This window comes from Anser cygnoides, chromosome 3 (assembly GCF_040182565.1).
Source record: "Anser cygnoides isolate HZ-2024a breed goose chromosome 3, Taihu_goose_T2T_genome, whole genome shotgun sequence".
In the NCBI taxonomy this organism is placed as follows: Eukaryota; Metazoa; Chordata; class Aves; order Anseriformes; family Anatidae; genus Anser; species Anser cygnoides.
In genome coordinates, this window is record NC_089875.1 from 32,761,880 (window position 1) to 32,783,659 (window position 21,780).

The 21,780-nt window shown below is 42.2% G+C and overlaps 2 protein-coding genes and 1 long non-coding RNA gene across 3 annotated transcripts in view; 1 reads left to right on the plus strand and 2 right to left on the minus strand.

Moving 5' to 3' along the window:
• Positions 1-4,237: 4,237 nt before the first annotated feature.
• On the minus strand, positions 4,238-4,950 carry LOC136790370 (uncharacterized). The gene is made up of 2 exons (XR_010830198.1): positions 4,748-4,950; positions 4,238-4,654 (listed from the first exon to the last, which is right to left on the minus strand). It is a non-coding gene; the product is annotated as an uncharacterized lncRNA (long non-coding RNA).
• A 30-nt stretch (positions 4,951-4,980) lies between these two features.
• SAYSD1 (SAYSVFN motif domain containing 1) lies at positions 4,981-5,650 on the plus strand. Its single transcript, XM_048080078.2, has 2 exons — positions 4,981-5,136; positions 5,238-5,650. Exons 1-2 carry the CDS (start codon positions 4,981-4,983, stop codon positions 5,532-5,534), a joined length of 453 nt encoding a protein of 150 aa, XP_047936035.1. The 3' UTR covers positions 5,535-5,650.
• A 1,152-nt stretch (positions 5,651-6,802) lies between these two features.
• Positions 6,803-21,780, minus strand: part of GLP1R (glucagon like peptide 1 receptor) — an 89,976-nt gene continuing 74,998 nt past the window's right edge. Inside the window, exons 9-13 of the mRNA XM_048080074.2 lie at positions 19,846-19,915; positions 19,058-19,146; positions 15,754-15,892; positions 14,806-14,847; positions 6,803-10,254 (exon numbers count right to left, since the gene is read on the minus strand). Of these exons, the coding sequence (XP_047936031.2) occupies positions 10,087-10,254; positions 14,806-14,847; positions 15,754-15,892; positions 19,058-19,146; positions 19,846-19,915 (508 nt within the window). The 3' untranslated portion in view covers positions 6,803-10,086. The remainder of the gene's footprint in view (positions 10,255-14,805; positions 14,848-15,753; positions 15,893-19,057; positions 19,147-19,845; positions 19,916-21,780) is intronic.

Here is a 21,780-nt window from a genome sequence, read left to right on the forward strand (position 1 = left end):
TAATAATTCTGCTATGCCCATATTTTAATGTGTTTAAATATAGAGCATTTTGGCATACAAAGCAGTAATGCAAGTGCTAATAGCTCCTTTTAGTATGCACTGTTGAATACACAAGTGCACACATTTTGAAACCATGCAGATGTGGAAATTTGCAATTCAGAACCTAAACTGATTAAATAAAAAGACAGACAAAATATTTCCTTTAAGTCTAAATGCAAAGTACCCTCATACTGCTATTTTAGGAAGTAAAATTAGTGTCTATTTTTTTACAAAGGAATCATCTCTAATCAGCAGCTTAGAAATGATTAATAAGTGGATATGCAGAAAGCTCTGTATGGAATTAGACAAGCATGAGTCTGTGCACTCCAATCTGCTTTATACATGTTCCCCAAGTCCTCAACAACTAAAGCTAATGCTCCCTCAGCTCCATTGAACTAATTAAGTTAGGTCATTATATTAATAATGGGTTGCCCTTCTGTCTGCATTTATGGCACTTAGCAAGTCAGTGTGTTGTGTGGATGCTTGTATCATGAAGGAGAAAGCTCCTGTCAATGAATTATATTAATCCATCAAGAGAATTAATGTCACTTGATTACTGTTGATACATCTGAAAAAGCTGGCGTGCATGAACTTGACTCAAAGAGATAACCGCAGCTGTAAGAAGTAAGAAGCAACACTCCAAAACATTAGGCAAAGGCCCTGAGCCTGTACTATTGAATAAACAGGTTGCCGATGCCAAGATGTGCTGGTGATAGTCTGTTGCTGTGCCAAAGGAAAAGGGTGCCATGGGATCCAAATGTTGCTATCAACACTTAGCTCTTATCAACTCCGTTGGGTTTATACTTTGCCACAAAGAGTTCTAATGCCTTCTGTCATGTAAAATATTTCCCCAAATTAGTTTTCAGTTTTCTTGCTTTCTGAAGGAGCTAGAAGGAGCGGAGAAGCTTGAAAATTAATTTAGAAAAATTCTGCAGTTGCCGCATGCAAAAATAAAAAAAAAATAGTGCACTCTGGACATAGCTTTGGCAGTTTTCTAGTTTTGTCACTTCTTTCACCAGCCACTTCGTCTCCTGTTCTCTTGCTGACTTGCAGTCAGTCTTGCAATCTCCACAGTTGCTAATGGTTTGGCAGTTCCCATCTACTGAAAAGGTGATCCCGTAAGCTCATGCCAATTGGCTGAGAGGAAGACGCTGAATGGGCAAAGATTCTTTTATACCATAAATATTAAAATATAATGAAAAGTTGGTAGCTGGGGTAAAGGAAAAGGCAGAATTGGTGTGTTAGAAATTTATAAAGAATAACATTTTTTTTCCTGACAGAGAAGCACAAGGGCTTGGCATTATAGATATGGCAATTATGGTTTAGCATAAAACCAGCCCAAAAGAATTGCAAGTTTTTGAGATGATCTTAATGCTGCCTCCTAGCAGTTGATGGGAAGATCTAGAATTTCAGTTATCAAGAACAAAGCATTAGAGATCTATCAATAGCACCTCAAATTTTTGATTAAACATTTACTTAGCTGCTGCACATGCGTGCAAGACTTGTCTCACAATATTAGTATCATAGAATCATTAAGTGTGGAAAAGACCTTCAAGATCATCTGGTCCAACCATCGCTCTACGACCAATGTCACCCACTAAACCATGTCCCTAAGCACCATGTCCAACCTCTCCTTAAACCTCCCAGGGACGGTGACTCCACCACCTCCCTGGGCAACCCATTCCAATGCCTGACTGCTCTTTCTGAGAATAACTGTCTCCTCATTTCCAACTTAAACCTCCCCCGGTACAACTTGAGGCCATTCCCTCTAGTCCTATCACTAGTTACCTGTGAGAAGAGGCTGACCGCCAGCTCCCCACACCTTCCTTTCAGGTAGTTGTAGAGAGGAACAAGGTCTCCCCTGAGCATCCTCTTCTCCAGACTAAACAACCCCAGTTCATTCAGCTGCTCCTCATGGCACTTGTGTTCCAGGCCCTTCACCAGCTCTGTAGCCCTTCTCTGGACACGTTCCAGAGCCTAAATGTCTTTCTTGAAGTGAGGGGCCCAAAACTGAACATCGTACTCAAGGTGCAGCCTCACCAGAGCAGAGTACAGGGGGACGACCACCTCCCTGGTCCTGCTGGCTACACTATTCCTGATACAGGTCAGGATGCCGTTGGCCTTCTTGGCTACCCACACACACTGCTGGCTCATGTTCAGGCAAGTGTTGACCAACACCCCCAGATCCCTTTCCTCTGCATAGCTTTCCAGCCACTCTACCCCAAGCCTGTAGCATTTCATGGGGTTGTTGTGGCCAAAGTGCAGGACCAGGCACTTAGCCATGTGGAACCTCATCCCATTGGCCTCTGCCCATCGATCCATCCTGTCCAGGTCGCTCTGCAGGGCCTTCCTACCCTCCGGAAGATCAACACTTCCCCCCAACTTGGTGTCATCTGCAAACTTAGTGAGGGTGCCCTCAATTCCCTCATCCAAGTCATCAATAAAGACATTAAAGAGAATGGGCCCCAACACCAACCCCTGGGGAACACCACTGGTGACCTGTTGTCAGCTGGATTTCACTCTGTTTACCTCTACTGTCTGGGCTTGGCCATACAGCCACTTTTTAACCCAGCAAAGAGTGTACCTGTTCAAGCCATGGGCCTCCAGCTTCTCCAGGAGAACACTATGGGATACCATGTCAAAGGCTTTGTTGAAGTCTAGGTAGACTACGTCAACAGCCTTTCCCTCATCCACCAGCGAGGTCACCTGGTCATAGAAGAAGATGAGGTTGGTCAGGCAGGACTTGCCTTTCATGAACCCATGCTGACTTGGCCTGATCCCCCAGTTGTCCTTCATATGCTGTGTGATTGCACTCCAGATGACCTGTTCCATCACCTTTCCTGCCACCAAAGTCAGGCTCACAGGCCTGTAGTTCCTCAGGTCCTCCTTATGACTCTTCTTATAGATGGGTGTCACATTTGCAAGTCTCCAGTCATCTGGGACCTCTCTAGATGACCATGACTGCTGATAGATGATGGAAAGCGGCCCAGCAATCACATCCGCCAACTCCCCCAGCACCCTCTGGTGCATCCCATCAGGGCCCATAGATTTGCGGGTGTCTAGCTTGCCTAAACACTACACACTACAAAAACCTATGGTTAATTTGTTTTTCTTATACATAGGGAGAAAGGCACTAAGCACTTCAAACGTCCCAAAGAATTGTTCCTCCAATTCTCAATGCACTCTCCTGCCCTTCCAGTCACTAGATGAGGATACAAAGATAGGGCTTGTTGAACTGTCTTGAACCCTTTTAAGCACTGGAGTCCAGAATAAATTGTCCAGATGGTTTGTTAAACAAACAAAAAACACTAAATATCTATGCAATTAAGCTGTTCATTTACAAAAATGATCTGCTGAAGTCATTTAAGACGCTATGTATAAAATTTGTTTAGGTATTTGTCTGCTGTGTAACGCTCATTTACGGATGATGTTACTGTAGTGCACTTACACTTCAAAGGCATGATTCATGGCACTCTTTTATGTGTTTTCTAACAATACACAGTAATATAGGTAGCCCAACAAAGCTATAAAATAGCTATTTGCATGCTAGCAAAAACATGATAAAACAGTAAAATTTGAATAAAATTAAACTCAGCTTTAACTATTAGTTTGACTAATGACACATGCAGAGCATAAATTGTGGAACTACCCATCACTTCTTGGAGGCATTGTTTTCATGAGCAGTAGTGTAAGAGGAAGAAAAAAAAATCAAAATCAAATAATGTCATGTGTAGGATATCCTAAAACATTTTGGATTGTGATTTCAAAATCAAATTTCCACAAATAAAGAGAAAAATGTCATTCACTGTGGCACTTTTTTCAAAGTCTGAAGGTTGAAAGAAAAGTTATTTTGTAACCAAGCATAAAATAGGCATTTGAAAAATGATTTAGTTGGAAAAAGTAAAATAAAATAAAATTTTCCACATTAAGATAACTTAAGAACACCCAAATTGTTTTTTTATTAGACTTCTCATGTTTACTTCTAGGCTGACACATGCATGAGATATTCAGCCCTAAAGGTCACTTCTGAGAAAGCTATAAGTGACTGGAAACAGCACTGCAGGATGAAATGATGTCTCATTGGTAACTATTACTGCTGGAAAGTGATAAATGCTCTACTCTGGAGGCTAAGAGCAAGCTCCTGTAAATAAATTTCTATTTCTCAGCTGTAATGATAGCTGAAAGACAATGTGACAGAGCTGCTTCTCCTGAGTTTAATTTTTTGGTTAAACAGAGAGAAGGATGGGCCTGTCTGGATGTGCCACCGTGCAGAGCCTACTTCCGTGGGGCCCTGCTGGCTTGGCCATCATGTCTTTCTCCATGGCCAGAAGCAGGGTGGTGCTGGGTCATCCCCGGTGCCTCTCAGCCTCCCTGAGAGCAGCAGCCACCTAGGACAGGCCAAATGAGTAGGGCTTCGTGCAGGGCCCAACACGTGTGTCCGCCATGTTGCTGTCCCTTCTGGTGCTGCCCAGTGTTTTCACAAAATGGCCGCTCAGGCGTCAATACAAACACTGGAGTCACCAGAGCAGCTAACATCTCATTCTCCCTGTGCGTCCTTTGGTCACCCCATGCTTTCTTCCCTCTGTTTCCTTTTCTTTTTGGTGTTGACGTTAGTCTTTAAGATTTAAAAATAAAAAAAGGAAAGAAAAAGGGGAGGCTTTCAGTCACGTCCAACTTTTCTTCAGAGCTACGTAGTGGGGTCCCCTACCTATTCTGCACGGAAAGGCGCGACTACCCATCTGGCCATCTCCCCGTGTTTTCAGAGGCCTAAAACCTCCGAAATTTGGTTTTCACAGCGCTGGGGGACCCCGCAATCTGACTCCCCATTCCGGCCGGCCCGCAGGGCGGCGCGCGCGATCCCCCACCCGTGCCCCGCCCGCCCTCCGCTGAGGCGTCACAGGCGCGGCCGCTGCCCCGCCCTTGCGCAGCCGCGGGGCGGCCATGGCGGCTGCCGTGGAGCAGCGCCTCGCCCGCTTTCGGGCCGCCCGCGGCACCACCACCGGCTCCGCCGCCGCCCGCCTCCCGCCGCTCTCCGAGGAGCCGCCGGGAAAGGCCGCGGCTCCGGAGGCCTCGGAGGGCCCGGATCGCGGCGGCCAGGTGAGCGCAGTGGTGGGCGGGTAGGGGGCGTGCGGTGGTAGCGGCGGCGGTAGCGGCGGCGGGCCGGTGCCTGACGCCGCGCCTCGCTGCTGCCTCCACAGCCCCGTCCCGTCCCGGCGGCGACGGAGCCGGCGCGGCCGCTGCTGGTGCTGGCGCTGAAGGTGCTGCTGTGGGCCGTGCTGCTGGCGCTGTTCGCCGAGCTGGAGCTGGGGCTGCCCTTCTTCGTCGTCTCCCTCCTGTACTGGATGTACGCCGGCACCCGCGGCCCCGGCGAGCGGCGGCCGGGCGAGCTGAGCGCCTACTCCGTGTTCAACCCCGGCTGCGCCGCCATCGCCGGGACGCTGACGGCCGAGCAGCTGGAGCGGGAGCTGCACTACCGGCCGGCCGCCGGGAGGTAGCGCCTGGCCGCCGGGCACGGCCCCCTCGCCTCAGCACCGGCCTGCTGCGGGACGAGGAGGGAAGGGGGCCGGCCCCGGGCGCGGCTCGGACCCGAATAAAGCCGTAGCAAAGCGTAGCTCTGGTCTCCTTTCCTGGGGGGTGGCCCCGGGCCCGGCTGGCAGGCACCGAAGCGGAAAGCAGCTGCTCTGAGCGGTGCTGGAAGGGCTCTGAGGGGCACGGCCCTCGCACAGCTGGCCGTCAGCTTGGCAGCTGGTCAGTTTCTGCACCTGGTATCCTTAATAGTGGTGGCAGGAAGGCTGCTGCTTGACAACAGCTTTAATAAAGTGATTAACTGCTCTTCTTTGCCAGCTCTGTCTGGAACCCACTTGCTGAAGACATGAGGCAGTATAAGAACAGCTGAGGCGGGTGCTTCTGTTAACACTCAAGCGTTTCGTCTAACACATCTGATTTTGATGCAAGTTCCCTGTTCACTTCAAGTGACAGCTTTTATCATCTGCAGTGTAAGACAAAAGGTTTGATTATTATTCCTGACAGGTAATGTTTTTTTTTTTGTAATTTTTTAAAATTTAGGGTCAACGTGCAGCAGATGTGGAAATGCAGGAAGCCCTCAGATAGAAAGGGATTTGCCCTGTTACTGGATTCATTTTTTTTTTTTTTTACCATAGCACAGCTGGTGATGCCTCTTCCAATCACTCCATACACTGTCAGGTATACACTTTCTGTGTGATCGCTGGTATTTCTAAAATACGGGAACAAAACATGATTGAAACAAATCATTGATAACTGCCATAGTGAAGAGCAGCTAATAGAGTTTATGCCTGTGAGTACTGAGTAAAGAACAAAAATCACAGCTTGGTCTTTCAAATCCTGTTTCATTATGCCTTTTGTATTTTAACAGTGATTTACAGTGTTAAGGATTGAGTTACTACAGGTTCTGTCATTTGTTAAGGAAATCAAAGGAAGCATTTATCAAGTTCAATTGGACCAGAGAGTAATAGATTAAAGTACAAATAATATGTTTAACGATGCCAAGCATCTTTCAATAGCTCTCCGCAGTACTTTTTAGTTTCTAGTATTGGTCTGTTGCGTAAAGTCCAAATGCTGCTTCTTAAAGCCAAGCACGGAATTTTCTCACTTTCACATCTTCCTCCATCCTCTAGCTGAGATGTAAAAATCCACAGAGTTCTCACTCTTTCTGCTGATTCCTTCTGATGCTCTACAGATAAAGTGCTCCATTTTGTCTTTAATTAATACAGCTTCTGCGGGTTAAGAGCAGTTGTTGTACTGGACATGGTGGTACAAATAAAACCTTTGCTTCCATGAAGTGTAAGTCTTTACATTCTTAGAAAGTATTATGGTAATTAAGAAGTAAGAAATAGTCAGGTGACACTTAAAAAAACAATAATAAAATACACCAGCAAGTGATAGAATTTTGTGAGTTGAATCTTTATTCATGAGGATAAAAATAAACATGTTTATGGGGAGTTGATAATCTGACATCTTTCACAGATCGTGTGGGTGTTTTTTTAAACAAGGAAAGACATGCAAATAAATATTAAAAATAAGGTAACATCTATGAAATTATGAAACTTTATAGCAGCAATGATGGAAATAAAGTTTTCATTTGCTATAAACTCTAGTTACATATTGTCCAGGTGAATTTATAGACTGTTCTATTTAATACTTTATGAAACAAGTTACAACAGTAAATGAGCATGAAGCTGAAAGGCACAAGAAATAAAAATACACACAGTTCATCTGTTCCAGTGCTTTGTGTTGCTTTGCTTATTTCATGCTACTCAAATAAATGCAAGTTATAAATTCTGAAATGGAGATGTCATGAATAACAACATAGGTTTGTAAAAGATTTTACTGAACTAGATAAAGTACGATGTAGAAATCATTGTTTAGGCCTTGCTGAAAATATTTCTCAAAATATATTATTGTTACTCTGCTTTGGTGGCAATTCCTTTCACTGAGTTGTTTCACCAGTATGTAAAGGGGATATTAAAAGGCTTGAAGAAGCGAGCTTAATTGGAGAGGAAAAAAACCACACCAAAACTCTGCTTGTCTAACATACCTTTTTTTTTCTTTTTCCTGCTGGATTCTGACAAGTCATAATGTAAGAAGGTAAGTTTGACAGCTGGTGCTGGAGTTATTCCAACGGGCCCAAAGCCCTCAGTTTTTAAGTGACACTGGGAGGGGTAAAAGGAGCCTAGTAGCTCAAAAGCATGTCAAATTTTGTGACAGCAACTAAGTACAGATTTGATGCCACGCCTGTAAGGACTTTGCTGTCTATTCCTATGTCTATTAGCTTTCATTTGGTATGTATACTTTTTTTTTTTTCCCAGCAAAATAGTGTGTTACAACGCATCTATAACTTCCTATTGCTATAGCAAAATTAATTTTGCTAACAGCTGCGCAAGTAGGAGGAACGTTTTTTCTGGGTTTGCACACAACCAAGCTGGGCCCTGGAAAACTAGCGCCCTATCTTGACTATTCGTGGGTGAAATCAGTCCCTCCAGTGTGCGTTATCACACAGGTATTTATTTAACCTGTTACCACCTTTTCACCTACCAATGACTCTAATTTTACCACTTTTCCTATCCAAAGCACTTAATGGTAGATGTTAAGTAGAAACATCAGGTATGCTCAACATACAAGAAGCTAATTAATTAAATTTCAGGACAGCAATTAGCATACATATGTAGTAGTAAGGCATTGTATTAATGGTGACAATGTAGAAACTAGGTATTAAATTTACAGACGAACCTGAGGTGCTTCATTCCAAGGTCAACTCTGCAGCTGAAGTTATGAAGGGACAGCCTGGGAATGGTCTGCATAGTAGCAAGCATGCTAAGCAGACATAAACCAGCCCGAGACCTGTGGTGGATTTCTACAAATGTGTCTGACTTTTTCCCTGGAGCTCAATTATAAGCATTATAGCAGAAGAAGGTAACCTATCCTGTGTAATTTGATTCTAACCTGCTGATTACAAAACTAATCCACCCTGTTGGCAATTTGAATTCTAATACAATGATTAAATAATTCCATGCAAAGCAATCTAGCTTCAGGCAGGGAAGATGCTGAATTACATCCCAGAATATCCAGTCCATTTTCTTGGCATTGGGGGATGTGAACTCAAGTGCAAAGAGGGACTTGAAAATATGTTCTTTTTCTCTCTGCTGAGCAGTTAACTGCTAGGCTATGGCAGCTACTCATTACAGGAAGGCTATGGGCAGGGATATTCTCTGACCTAGTATCTCGCACCTTGTCTCTGTTGTAAAGGGAGCCTGAATATCTAAGCTGAGTAAAAATACGTAATGTCTGTTATTAAGTGATGCACTAGACCGAGGTCTGCTTGTAAAGGTACCCCATTTTTTTCTCCAGCAACTCATGTAAACAGCAGCAAGGGTAACTGCTAATTAGCAGCATAGGTGCATATTCTGCGAGAGCCCTCGCAGATTCTAGCAGGTGACACAAGCCCATCGAGCTCTGGGTGCTGCGCCGTGGGGGCTTCCCAAACCCCACTGAGGGCAAGCAGGGGAGGTGGTGGGCAGCTGGAGCTGTCCGCCGTGCTGAAAATGCAGCCCTTGACATGCCTGGTGGAACCTGCCCGCCTGCCTGCCACCCCGGGTAGGGCACCTGGCAGGTAGCTCGTGGGCCTGCAGAAATCGGACAAGGCTAGAGAAGAGACCAGAGAAGAGTGAGCCCGCACTGTGAAGTGCCAAATCTGTCCCAAGCAGGTGAAGTCTGGTAAGACCAATTGTGACTGCAGGTTGACTTCTGCACGCAACTGGAGAGGCAGAGTGTCATGTAGAAGCTGAAGGACTGTGCATACAGGGGATATTTCTATCAGTGTCAACAGAGACCTATTAATAAAAAAGAGCCCCCCTGCTAGATACTGGTTTTGGTTTAATTTTTTTAAGTGAAGCTTAAAAAGAGCACTCAGGAACATACACCACACTACCTGCTGCAGTTACAGATCTTCAGGATGCTGTTCTTCACCTACCTAGTAAAACAGGTAAGCATATTTTGAACTTTAGGTTTGGAAAGTGTATTACAAAACTGATTCTCCCCTAAAACACATGTTGTGTCCCACTAAGTTCTTTCTAAAACTGGTAATAGCACCATACGCTATCCCCATAAAAGTGTAAATTTTTTTTTGGCAATAATCATATTCTGTATCCTTGTAATTTAATCAGTTGATCACTCAGCTCGCCCACTCAACAGTAATAAGCCATTGACCCTGTGGTTTCAGACTGGATCAATGCTATGCTTAAGTTTTGGACACCTGGAGGCCTTGCGTGCAAATAGGAAGAAACTCTTTTAACTTACTTTAGACATGATCAATTTTTCCTCTGATGTGTTGATTATATTAGCAGATTGCTCTCCCTAGAAACCTTTGTCCAACAGCCTGCAGGCAATGAGCAGCATATACTTAAGTTTCTTGCTGGAGATGACACACTTAAGCCACTTGCTTGGGTATTTCAGGGTTTTCAGGTATATTATACAGTTCATTGTTCTCAGTCTGATTCACCTTCAGAAATCTTAGCTGAATGTGGCCTGGCAAGTGGCAGCATAGACACTACTGCCTACTGTGCCTCCGCTACTGATGCTGTTGGCTGGACACTTCAGAGGTTTCATACTGCTGTCTCTCTGGACATACAAATGTTCCAATCTCCACCGCTCCCAGCTTTTCCGAAACTCCATCTGAACCTAATAGGTCCAAAGAAGGAAATAAAAAGAATGAATGTAGAAATAATCAGACCTTTAAATGATTCAATTAGGAAAGGGCAAGTTAAAAATAAGCATACCACACTGTTCGGAAAAGCTGACAATGCTTTAAATCTGCAATATTACTGTTTTAAATTAGCTAATTATCTCATTAGTCCATCATAGGGTATTCCATATTTAAGATAATGATGGTATTCACTTGCATAAAGCTACATTGTCCCAGGAAATTTTATCTTCAGTATTTTATTCTAAATAGTATTCAGCTGCAATAGCGAATGTACTCTATGCCCTACAACTACTAACAATTAAGTTGATTTTGCATATCAGTCATGAAATGACTGACAAGATTGGCTTCCAGCTTAGTACTGCAACCACAGGTATTCCTAGAGTCTTGCTTTAATTTCTGTTTTCATTTGAACACTATCATGTGTGGGATTATTTTTATTCTTTGAATATTTATTTATTTATTTATTTATTACAAAGACTATTTAGAATTGAAATATCAACAAACTGGCACATTAAAGTCCACATGTTATTTCCCTGTTTTTAAATAACAATTAGAATATCTTTGCAGATACTATTTTTTTTTTTTAAGTTACATACCTAGCTGGTCACAGGTTCTGGGTTAACCTGTGTAACTGCTGTACTCACTTGGAAGTTCACCAAGGCTTTTGCAACTGTCATGGTTTCAGCTTTTGTATTTCACAGACAAGAACAGAATTTAGATCTTCCTGTTCCATGGGCAAAGTTCTTGCCACTTGACTGAAGTAAGAACCTCCATTAGCTTTTAACACATAAGGCAGAGGACATAAAATTGAACATTTTTTACTCTATTTAGAAAAAGGCAGGAGTGTAACTACAGTAATCGACTCATTAGGGTGTGTACTTCAGCCTGGAAGTAAGTTCAATATGGGCAGGTTACTCAGTGAGCCTTCTCTGGAGAGTTCCTTTTTGTTTTATTCCTTTTAGGGTCTGGTGCTGATCACTAAGAGACTAAATAAATGATGGCAGTTCCAACACGGGCCTGTCATCCCATGCAGGCTGCTGAAACCTTCATACTCTGAGTGAAACTTCCTAGGGAACCAGTTACTGTAAAGCTTTCTTCTCTGCTTATTTTCAAATACTGAAACTGGGAAGCAGCCCTAAAAAAGAAGCAAAATAATACATAGGCAGTTGTCTTCCTTTGATGGTTACCTCCAGCAGTGCTTGTCAACTTTGAGCTACAGCCCTTGTAACAAGCACTATCCTGGCACAGGCATTTGTGAACCAACTGCATTTCTGTGTTACTGAGGGTGGAATCTGTCCCTCTGATATCACAACCAAATGGGACAGAAGGAAAGGTGCTGAGATAAAAAGCGTGTATTTTACCATGATTACTGTGGGTGGTGGTTGTGTCAAAAGCTACACAAAGACACGAGGAAAAAGACAGTGTGTCTGAAATACCTTGCCGTATAAGAATAAGGAAGAACAGCTTGATAAAGACAGAACAGAAAACAGCGAAATGCAAGGACTATATTGTCTGTAGGATAAGAATTGATCATACTACCACCCCCGTTGTGGGCATGGAGAACATCTGATTTAATAGGTAGCATTGGGAATAAGCAGTTTTGGACATTGACAGGTAGGTCCTGAAAGAGTGCATGAATGTACTTACTGACAGATTAAGTCAATGAGCAATACAAATGGGTATTTAGAGTCAGAGAAAGGAAGGAAATGAGTCTTCAGTCCGGCTGGACATGACAGGTTGTATCCTAGAGCTATGATACAAATAGCCTGCAAGATTGAGATGAAGTGAATGGAAAGACCTGAATAAAAGAGCATATCAGAGATGATGTCTTAGGAATGGATGTGGATGACAACATTAATTTTCTCTCCAGAGGTTAGGAAAAGGGTAAAGAGCAGCTCTGGTGTCAGCATTGAATTGAATTTTTGCCTCGATGGCTGTGAAGATGTGACCAGTGGCATAGGTTAAGATTTATTTTGTAGATTTTGAGCACAGAAGCTGATGTACAGATCTTCCAGCAGAATTATCATAGCCTAGTAGCTTCTGTGCATGGATGAGATTCCTCATAAATTAGCTATATAGGGATAAGGAAACCAAGAGCGAAATTCCCACAAGAAAGAGGAAGAAGAAAAATTTTTAAGAGAAAGGGAAGAGTTATGAGAACCTGGAAAAGAATGTCGTGGAGGTTAAAGACGGAAAAGGTATCTCACAGGGAGCAGCTGATTGAGACTAATGCAGCTGATGGGCAAGGATATTAGGTGTGGCAATGAGCCTGGAATGTGATTGCAGAGAAGTTAAACTTTGGCAAAAAACATGTCAATAAATCACAATGAAAGGAAAGTAGATCTGAAATGCCAGGGAATGGAGCTGGTGGAGGAGTTCAATAGATAGTCTGTGTAGAGAATACTCAATGAAAAGAAAGGGTTGGCAGTAAATAAAAGAAGTCAGGAGTCCTGGAGTTAGGACAGGTTATTTTAATGTGGAAGAGACTTGAATGTACTTCCACTGCAACAGGAAGGAGGCAAAAAAGAGAAGCAAGACTATAGAGAATGCAACCTGATTCAGCTTAAACTGACTCTGGTGGAAAGACACAGAGTCTCTCTGGTTAGAATATTTCTTATAGAAAGCAGCACTAACTGCAGAAAAACTAATCATATTAAACCCTGCTCATTTTCAAAATAACACTGGTGATAACAGACAATCTGATGAGATCCTGCAGTTTGTTTCAGAGCAATACTAGCATTCTTTCAGCTGAAATGTGACTGAAATATGAATATATTTTAATGTTTTTCTATAAGTAGATACTGTGAAAGGAAACTAATAAAACTTCTAGCTTTATTTCTACCCTTGATCTGGTACCAGCAATTGCAAAAACCTTAGGAAGTACGGTTAATGAAAAAGAAAAGCTGTCATTGAGTCACAGACAAAAATAAAAATACAGTCCATACTGCAAATGGGGATTGGCTTCAGGCACAAACAGTCTGTCAGAAGAATAATAGTTTGAAAACCAAGAATTTCGCATACATTGTTGTTCAGCTTTCTGTGAAGCTGAACACATTATGATTACATTTTCATTACTGTACAAATGCAAGAGAAGTAGAACAACATGAGATTTCGAGGATCCCTTAGAAACATCCTTTAGGAGGGCTACCTCACAGGAAGTTCCATCAAAAGAAGCAAGCGTACCTGGTATCGGGTAATTTGTTTGTATTCAATTGGGCTATGATGTAACTTTGCCCTTGTAGGAATGAAATTTCATGGAGGAAATTATTCAGTATTACTCACTAGAGACCTGGCTGCAGCTGTGCAGGGGATGTATGAGCAAAGGCTAAAGTGAATCAAAAGAAATGCATGATGCAGCAACAGACTGTGCTTCATTTCAAGATTTACACCTGTAAAGCTGTACAAGGAATTTTAAACGAATATTCTTCAACTCATACTTGAGCAAATCCTGCTGCTACCCACTTCTGATTTTCATAAGTGGTACACGTTCGCTTAAACCATTACCACATTCACTTAAACTAAATTAACCCACAGCTACAAAAGTGAACAGTCTCCTGCAGGCCTTCATTCAAGATGCCTGCTGCTTTTTTGTTGACTCCAGCCAGGCCATAATGACACAATTAGAACATTTTTTCTATTGATTCCAGTTCTTTGATGAGGCCTATCTCCCAATGGATGATCTTAGATTACAGTGTCATATTTAAAAGTAGATTTAGCGTGAATGCAAAACACACTGATGTGCGTTAGAATTAATAATGTGCTGCCAAATTACTGATGTTTGCATCCCTTGCAAACCTGGCTGCTGAGTGAATGAATAATAATAATCACTTAGAAGGTAACATGAGAGGTTCTTGCAATACAGAAACTGAACAATATTCTACCCTAACAGGGCTGGGGTTCAGCAGATGCCCTAGAAGATAGTACTCATATTCAAATTAACTCAAAGCTCTGATTTTATTTCTTTTGAGCCTTTGGGAGAGCTCACTACTCCTTGAAGTTCAGTGCTCCATTTCAATGAGGGATTGATGGTATCTTCAGTAGCTGGGCCATACAGAAACCAAACTAAACCAAACCATACAGACATTCGCCATGAGGACTACAACTTAACCAGCTAGATGATCTGAGTTCTCATAATAAAAAGAGCTCTACTCCCGCGTTCATCAAAACAAGCAAATTAGAAGCACTTTGAGATGGATAAAGGAGAGCAGCTCTAATTCTCAATAAAAGGAAAGTTCCAGCAGTGAAAACTATACAAATGTGAGCAAGAAACTTGCAAGATTTCAGGTCTACAAATAGTGGCCCTAAATTATACTGCCTGAATTCCTTCCAACAACATTTGTCTGAAGAGTTATTCTGTGTAATTGTACAGAGGAGGATCTGCAGAAAAAGTAAAATAAAAAAAAAGGCCCTAAACGCAACTTTTAGCAGTTTAAGACCATTTAGCAGTTCAAGACCATTTTCAATTTCCTTTTTCTACAGTGGATGCTGATAAGGCAAATTGGAACAACTCCTAGTGTCTCTCTTACCTCATTATTGATGAAACAGTAGAGAATTGCAACCATCAGCCCCTGAAATCAACAAAAAACAGAAGAGGAGTGAGCAGAGCAGAGCAGTTGTCCCACTTTGCCAAGCAAGCCTGCAGAGGGGTGAGCTTCACACCAGCATGTTCCATGGTGAGAGAAAAACAAGACTGAAAGATGGAGACAATCTGTGGTCTCTGGCAGCCCTGATGGCAGAGAAGTATGACCAAACTATGTCTTAAAGCACACGATCTTAGGAAAAGTAAGTTGCTGTTTTCTTCAGCCTCTGTCATTTTTTCCAAACAATTCTTTCCCCCTTCTTTTTCCTTATCTGGTTTCTAGCCATATACACTTCATATATGAACAATTCACAGTGAGCTCAAGTACAGCTCTGTGCTTGATAAACAGGGATTGAGTGGGTGAGCAGGGAAACTAGATGAATAATGATTCCTTTAGACAAGGAGATTCTTTTAAAATGGCTTTACCTAAGGCAACAGCTAAATAAAAATCACTGTAAATCTACATTCGCCTCGCATGCAGTTGCAGCTGTAGACAACTACCTCTCACAGCACAGATTTTCAAAGGAGTATCAAAAACACAAGAGAAGGCACAAAATTTGCTTTCAGCAATGCCATTATACAATTACAGGAAATCACAGATAATTTTGTTATTGCCTTGAGGTGTCCCATAGGAAGCAGAGATTAATACAAGGATAGCAATACCAGTTTATTGTGGGAAATGTAAGACTTATTGAAAATAAGTGACACTAACATCTAAACTAGCTATTAAAAATTACTTCTCATGCTTTCGCTTCCACTGTCATAAACCTGTAATATCCAGTGCTAAATTGAGAAATATAAAGAACAGGGAGCGTGCAATGAATGAGAGAGTAAGCAGGTCCCCAAACAGCAGTTACAAAATATCTTATCCACAGGTGCAGACTGTGAGCGCTACCTGGAAAGAAGCAAAGGAGAGTTCAGTAAAAAGCTTCACGAAGCGCAGCATCCCTCTGGCATGCTCATCAGTAATAAAGGCAAAGATGACCTCGTGAGTCCCCAGCAGTGGGATCAGCGTCAGCGTAGACTTGGCCAGCCTAAGATCACAAAGAAAAAAAAAAAAAGCCACTGAATAGATCATTGTTGATCCCAGCGATCACCACTGTTTCTGACACACTGTGAACTTTGCTCACTGTGCTACTTTGTGTTGCAGTCTCCTCCTCCAGAGGCTGCAGAAAAAAAAAAAAATCCTCAAAACAAAACCATAGTAGGTTTCAGTATGTTTTAATTGCCACTCACCGCAGACCACTCGCTGCTCTCAGTAATGCTATCTGTTCAGCTCCTGGCTGTTTTTCACCTAGAAAGCCTGCCAAACTCAGGAGCAGGTCACATGCTTTCTTGTACCCCAAGATGCCTTCCCATATACCCTCTTCCCCGTCTATAGGTGGGAAATATGATCAAAACCTACCTTGTTGATAGCCTGAAAGAAACAGTCTATCAGTGTCTGGAATCTTTTAAAAATACCTTGGCAAAGGGAGGAGTATTCCTTCCCACCTCCGTGGTGCGTTAAATCTTCAAAACACTGTAACTAACTGTCACTGCACAACACTTCGTAAAAGCAGTTAAACTGCCTTAGAGTGACTGATGACTCCCTGATTTAAACGGCAAGTTCAAAGACACAGCTAGCAAACGAAAAAAGACACTAATCTGAAGTAAAATATTTTTCATCAGTGGGAGAGCAATGCTCAGGGTTACAACTACAGAAAAAACATTGACAAGAATGGTCCTTAACTCTCTTTTGATAGGCATACACGCTAAATCACCCAACAGGATAATGAAAAGGCCCTGAACCCCACGTGGGAGCTTATAGAACTATCCTGGGCCACAGAACCAGACAACACTGCCAGTGTCTCCCGACGACCTGCCATGAGACGCTTTGGTAGGTGCAGAATCACTTGACCAGAAAGCAGGGTTGTCAGTAAATCTTGTGTGCCCTGGATTGTTTATTCTGAATCACATAAACGTTCAGGTTGGAAAAGATCTCTGGAAGCCACTAGTCCAATTCTAGTTCACAGCAGGTTGCTCAAGGCTGTGTCCAGCCAAGCTTTATATATCTCCAGTTCAGATACTCTGGGCCCAGTTTCCAGCATCAGATCACTCTCATTTCATTTTTTTTTCCCACCTCTGACATGCAAATGGAAACCCTGTTGCTATAACTTGAGACCACTGCCCCTTGTCCTTTCACTGTGCGCCTCTGTAAAAGGTCCAGCTCCAGCCTCTCTATAATCATCTTTAGGTAGCTGGAACTGCAAGCAAATCCTTGCCTAGCCTGTTCTCTGTGCTGAATAAACCCAGTTCTCAGCACCTCCTTCTACGTTTTCCACACTCCTAGTCCTTACATAAAGAAATGGGATTTGCTGCCATACTGAACAGTGAACACTAGCTCTTCATCAGCTGAACGGGCATCACGTGAGAGCAGATGTAGAAATTTTCCTGAGAGCAGCAGACTTTTCTCCTTTCCATACACAACTGTATCTAAGCTAGTGACTTTCAAGGGCACCCAGACTGGTCTTGTTTAGGAAAATACATTCCACATTCTGTCTTCCCTCCACCCAAGTCTTTACCAGTCTCTCTGAGCAGAAAAGAACAGGAAAAATATTCTGATACAGGTATCTCTGTCTATTGGTCTTGTAATCATGACAGGCATACCAATGAACCAAAATCTTTTGGGTAAAGGCAGATTTCTCCAAAGCTTTTGTCTATAACTACCAACTGCCAGAAAGATCTCCAAGACTTTAGTCGTCATCAATGAAGAAGGTTCTGATGCTGGGTAAATTCTTTCTTGCTAAAGTCTCTCTGCATTATTAGCAGATTCTTGACCATGTAATATGAAGAACAGAATTAACATGCACCTCTAAGAAATGGTTCAGCTGTATCAAACCTACCTGTTGCTTACAGAAGTTCTGAGAGCAAGGGCTTTCTCCCTTGATAAGATAATTTTACAGTCAGATTTTTAAATGGCCCCATGCCAACGGAACTGCCTTCCCCCCCACTCTACCCTGCAAATTTTACCCTGGCAAATGAAGGTCATGGATATTCAGTATGAATGGAAGCAAACCATGCAGCACATTAGAAGGAGTGCTTTTCTCTGCTTTTAGCTCCAAACACGCAAAAGGATTTCCTAAATTTCACATGAGGTAATGAAGGCAGGTAACATACAAGTCAACTCTATAGTCAGATGGGAACACACAAAAATACATGGTGTGTCTAGCTTAGCAGGCTGTAACAAAGAAATATCCAACTTCAAACTAGCAAAGTCAGCTAACTGTAGTAGAACAGCTATCACAGCATGTAGCTCCACATTCATTAATTCACCCTACTGCAGACTTGTTCTTATAGAATCATAGAATATCCCAAGTTGGAAGGGACCCATAAGGATCATCAAGTCCAACTCCTGGCACCGCACAGGTCTGCCCAAAAGTTTAGACCATGTGACTAAGTGCACAGTCCAATCTCTTCTTAAATTCAGACAGGCTTGGTGCAGTGACTACTTCACTGGGGAGCCTGTTCCAGTGTGCAACCACCCTCGCGGTGAAGAACCTTCTTTCTGCAGTATTTTTCAGACTGCAATACAGAAATATTCTCCAAGATGTAGACATGAAGGATGCGACTAAGAATCTTATCAAGGTAATAAAATAACAGGAGTAACACAGACATAGACAGGGCAAAGTCTGCAAAATAAGAAGCGAATACTTCAGTGATAACTTTCGACATCTTGAAACATCATATACGTTCTTAGTAAATCCAGGATTGAAAGTTTTTCCTAGTAACAATTGGCAAGGAGAACAAAGAGCAGTACTCAAAATGACCCACACCTTGATATTCACTGAAGTTAAAGGTTTTATTTCTCTCACTCATATATATATTTTTAAATTATGTAAGTACCTGCATATATTGCAAGTATTTAGAAAATACCTGCTTGCTTAATATTCTTCCGGTTTTATGGAAGGTAAAGTCATGAACAAAGAGATCAAGCCTTCTGTTTCTCTATAATGAAGGTACAACACCTGCCCTGGCTTCACCAAGAGGCTTCTCTGGAGACTGGCTGTCCAGGAGTCATACCAATATGCACCACAACCTGTGCATTTACCCAGGGTCTGTGATCTTTAACTGCTACTGTCATTCCACTCCTTTTCATGTACTTCTTTGTCTACTTCCATTCTGAGAGGTAAAAAAAAATGTCAGACCACCAAATGACATACCTGCATTTTATGTCAGTTTTGCACATCAAATTAGCTTGTAGTTTGGAGATGATGATGCATATAACTCTGATAAAGATCAGGAAATTTACCTGGAGAGATGAAAGAAGGATTTATATCATCATCAAAAAATACCTATGCATAAGTATTCAAAAAGTTGGTTTGTGTATACATTTGTAGATCCCTGTGCATCCTGCTATTCTGCAGCTGCAGCATTTGCCAATGATTTCAATTCTTTGCTAAGCTATCATGCTCTAAAATATACCTCAGTGAATGCACAAATCACCTTTGAAAATGCACGAAGTTCACTAAACAAAGTAGAGGCGCATACCTACATCTCTGGGGAGTGAGACACAGTCAAGGTGTGGGGGCTGACCCTCCTGCCTTAGCTGGAGGTCTGACATCGCCACAGTATTGCAGCTGCAGAACACAGCATTTCTCCACAATGCCACAAAATTTGCTTCTCTTCTGGAGCCCATTATTTGGAATATTACCTTCTGTCTCTCTGTGCTACCTGCTGCAGGTTTCCCCACGCGGCACCTAACCAGATTACTGTGGCATGCTGTTTTATTATCATGCACTGCCAATACAACATGACAGCACGGCCAAAACAAGCGTTATGCTAGTCAGGAATTCCAGTGACAGAAAACAATTCAGTTTCATCAAATTGCATTTCTGAATCAAAATGTAAGTACCCCCAAAGGTTATTAGCCTTTGGACGTGCACAATAGCCATGTGCATTTCCGCTCTTTCTACCACATCATGCAGTACTGCATGTACTCCATACTCACCCCGATAGCAATTAGAATGGGCAGTCTGATGATCAGCCAGTAATTCATGTTATAGTTTCTGCTCCAGCAGCTAGGCAGATGGCAAAAAGAGGAAGACAAGAAAAAAAGTTTCAGTACATTACTAAAATCTCCCATTTCTCATTCTGTCACAGCAGTGCAGATGGAAAACAATACTGATGACTAGATACCAGGAAAGCACATCATGCTGACATAGAAACAGATGCAGTGGCTTGATTCTTAGAAACGCTGAATGCTTTGTACAATTGCAGCTATCATAATACAACTGGATACTACTTGTCTGCCTTTCTTGCCCACTAATGGGTAGCTCTCCTCCACAGTTTGCTATGAATTATCATTGGTTAATTGCAAAGACTTACTTCATTAAAACCAAGGTCCAAATATGTCACTTTGCTGGAGGGTTAGGGTGAATCTGTTCGAGTCAGACCTTTCCTGAGTAGTTCCTATCTTACTCTTTTTGTACTATTTTTATTACTCTGCAGTCTCCAATGTCAGGTCATATTCCTTAGCTGCTCGTTAGTTCTTTATCACATTACCTACCATCACTTTTTTCCTATCAATATTTAGATCAATTATCTATTTTATTTGCTATTATTTTCAAAAATGACCTACTAATTTCAACCAGGAGAAAGCAATTAAGGCAATTAAGCAATTAAGGTTCCACCACTGTATATGTACAGGTTTCAGGCCCAAAGGAAGTTTTGAGTTGTAAGAAAGAAAGATCAAAGACTGGAGCAATAGTTCCTAACTTTTGTTGGACGACTGATCCCTCTGCCAAGAAGGTAACATGCTGCAGGCAATACAATACTTTATTCTCCCCATAAGCCTCATTTTAGCTTTTTAAATTCTTGTGTCCTTGAGCTATACTGGAGAGCAATCACAAGGAATGTGAAGCTTGAAACCCACAGTTTGAGATGACTGGTCTGAAGTGAACTTGACAATGGGGCTTCATACATCTAGTTCTTTTGGGTCCCCCAACAAAAACAGCTGTGTGCACAACAGCTCTGGTGTTCGGGCAGTCTTCACATACCACTTCACTTGCTGCCAGAACATATGTATACTCAATTTTCCTTAAGTTTTCTTAATAGGCCTGTGAAACTTCAGCTTGGGTGATGTTGGTGGAGAGTAAACCCACCCAACCTTGCTGTGGAATAGTCAACTTGAGAGAAACTTGCAAACCATACAGCACATATTGGGGGTCCATGCTACAACAGCACACTTACACACACTCTATGAATACTGCAGAGGAAAGTGAAGCAGCTTGGCTGTAGCAATTCCGTATTCCCTTGGTTGTACTGGAAGCCCAAGAAGGGCTAGGGATTTCAGTTTTGTTACCAATTTCAATTTGATGCATACAACCAGCTCCACTACCTGACTGAATTCAACTGTATTTTAGGTACTGCAGAAAAAAAGGTGTACGTACTGTGTGCAGCCAGTGTACTTGAGCTGGAATCTGAATAACAGAAGAACTTCTGAATTGCTACGTGTGACTAGAAACTGGCTTCATGTAGCCTTTAAAATTAATTTTATTTGAACCCCTCAAGACAGGCAGGGTAATAGACATGGCTGGGAGTGGAGTTCTAATTTTCTGACTAGCTGCGGTGAAAGCAGAGGCAATTTTAAAACTTCCTGATAACGACAGAGGTTGAGAAATGGTTCTTTACATTAACCCTGCTACATTTCTGTGTGTATTAATTTACTTCCTGTGGCACAGAGCAGATTTAGCTACTTTTAAATTTATACAAATATGTGCAATAAAAAGACCATTAGAGTCCAATTAAAGTGTCACAGCTATTAAAGAGTACAGAAAATGAAACTGATAGATATGTACATGATTTCTTGTAAATTAGTGCTTTCTGGGATTGTCGCAAAGGTAAGTACACCAACAGCTGTTGTGTTTGGGATCTATCCTTGCAG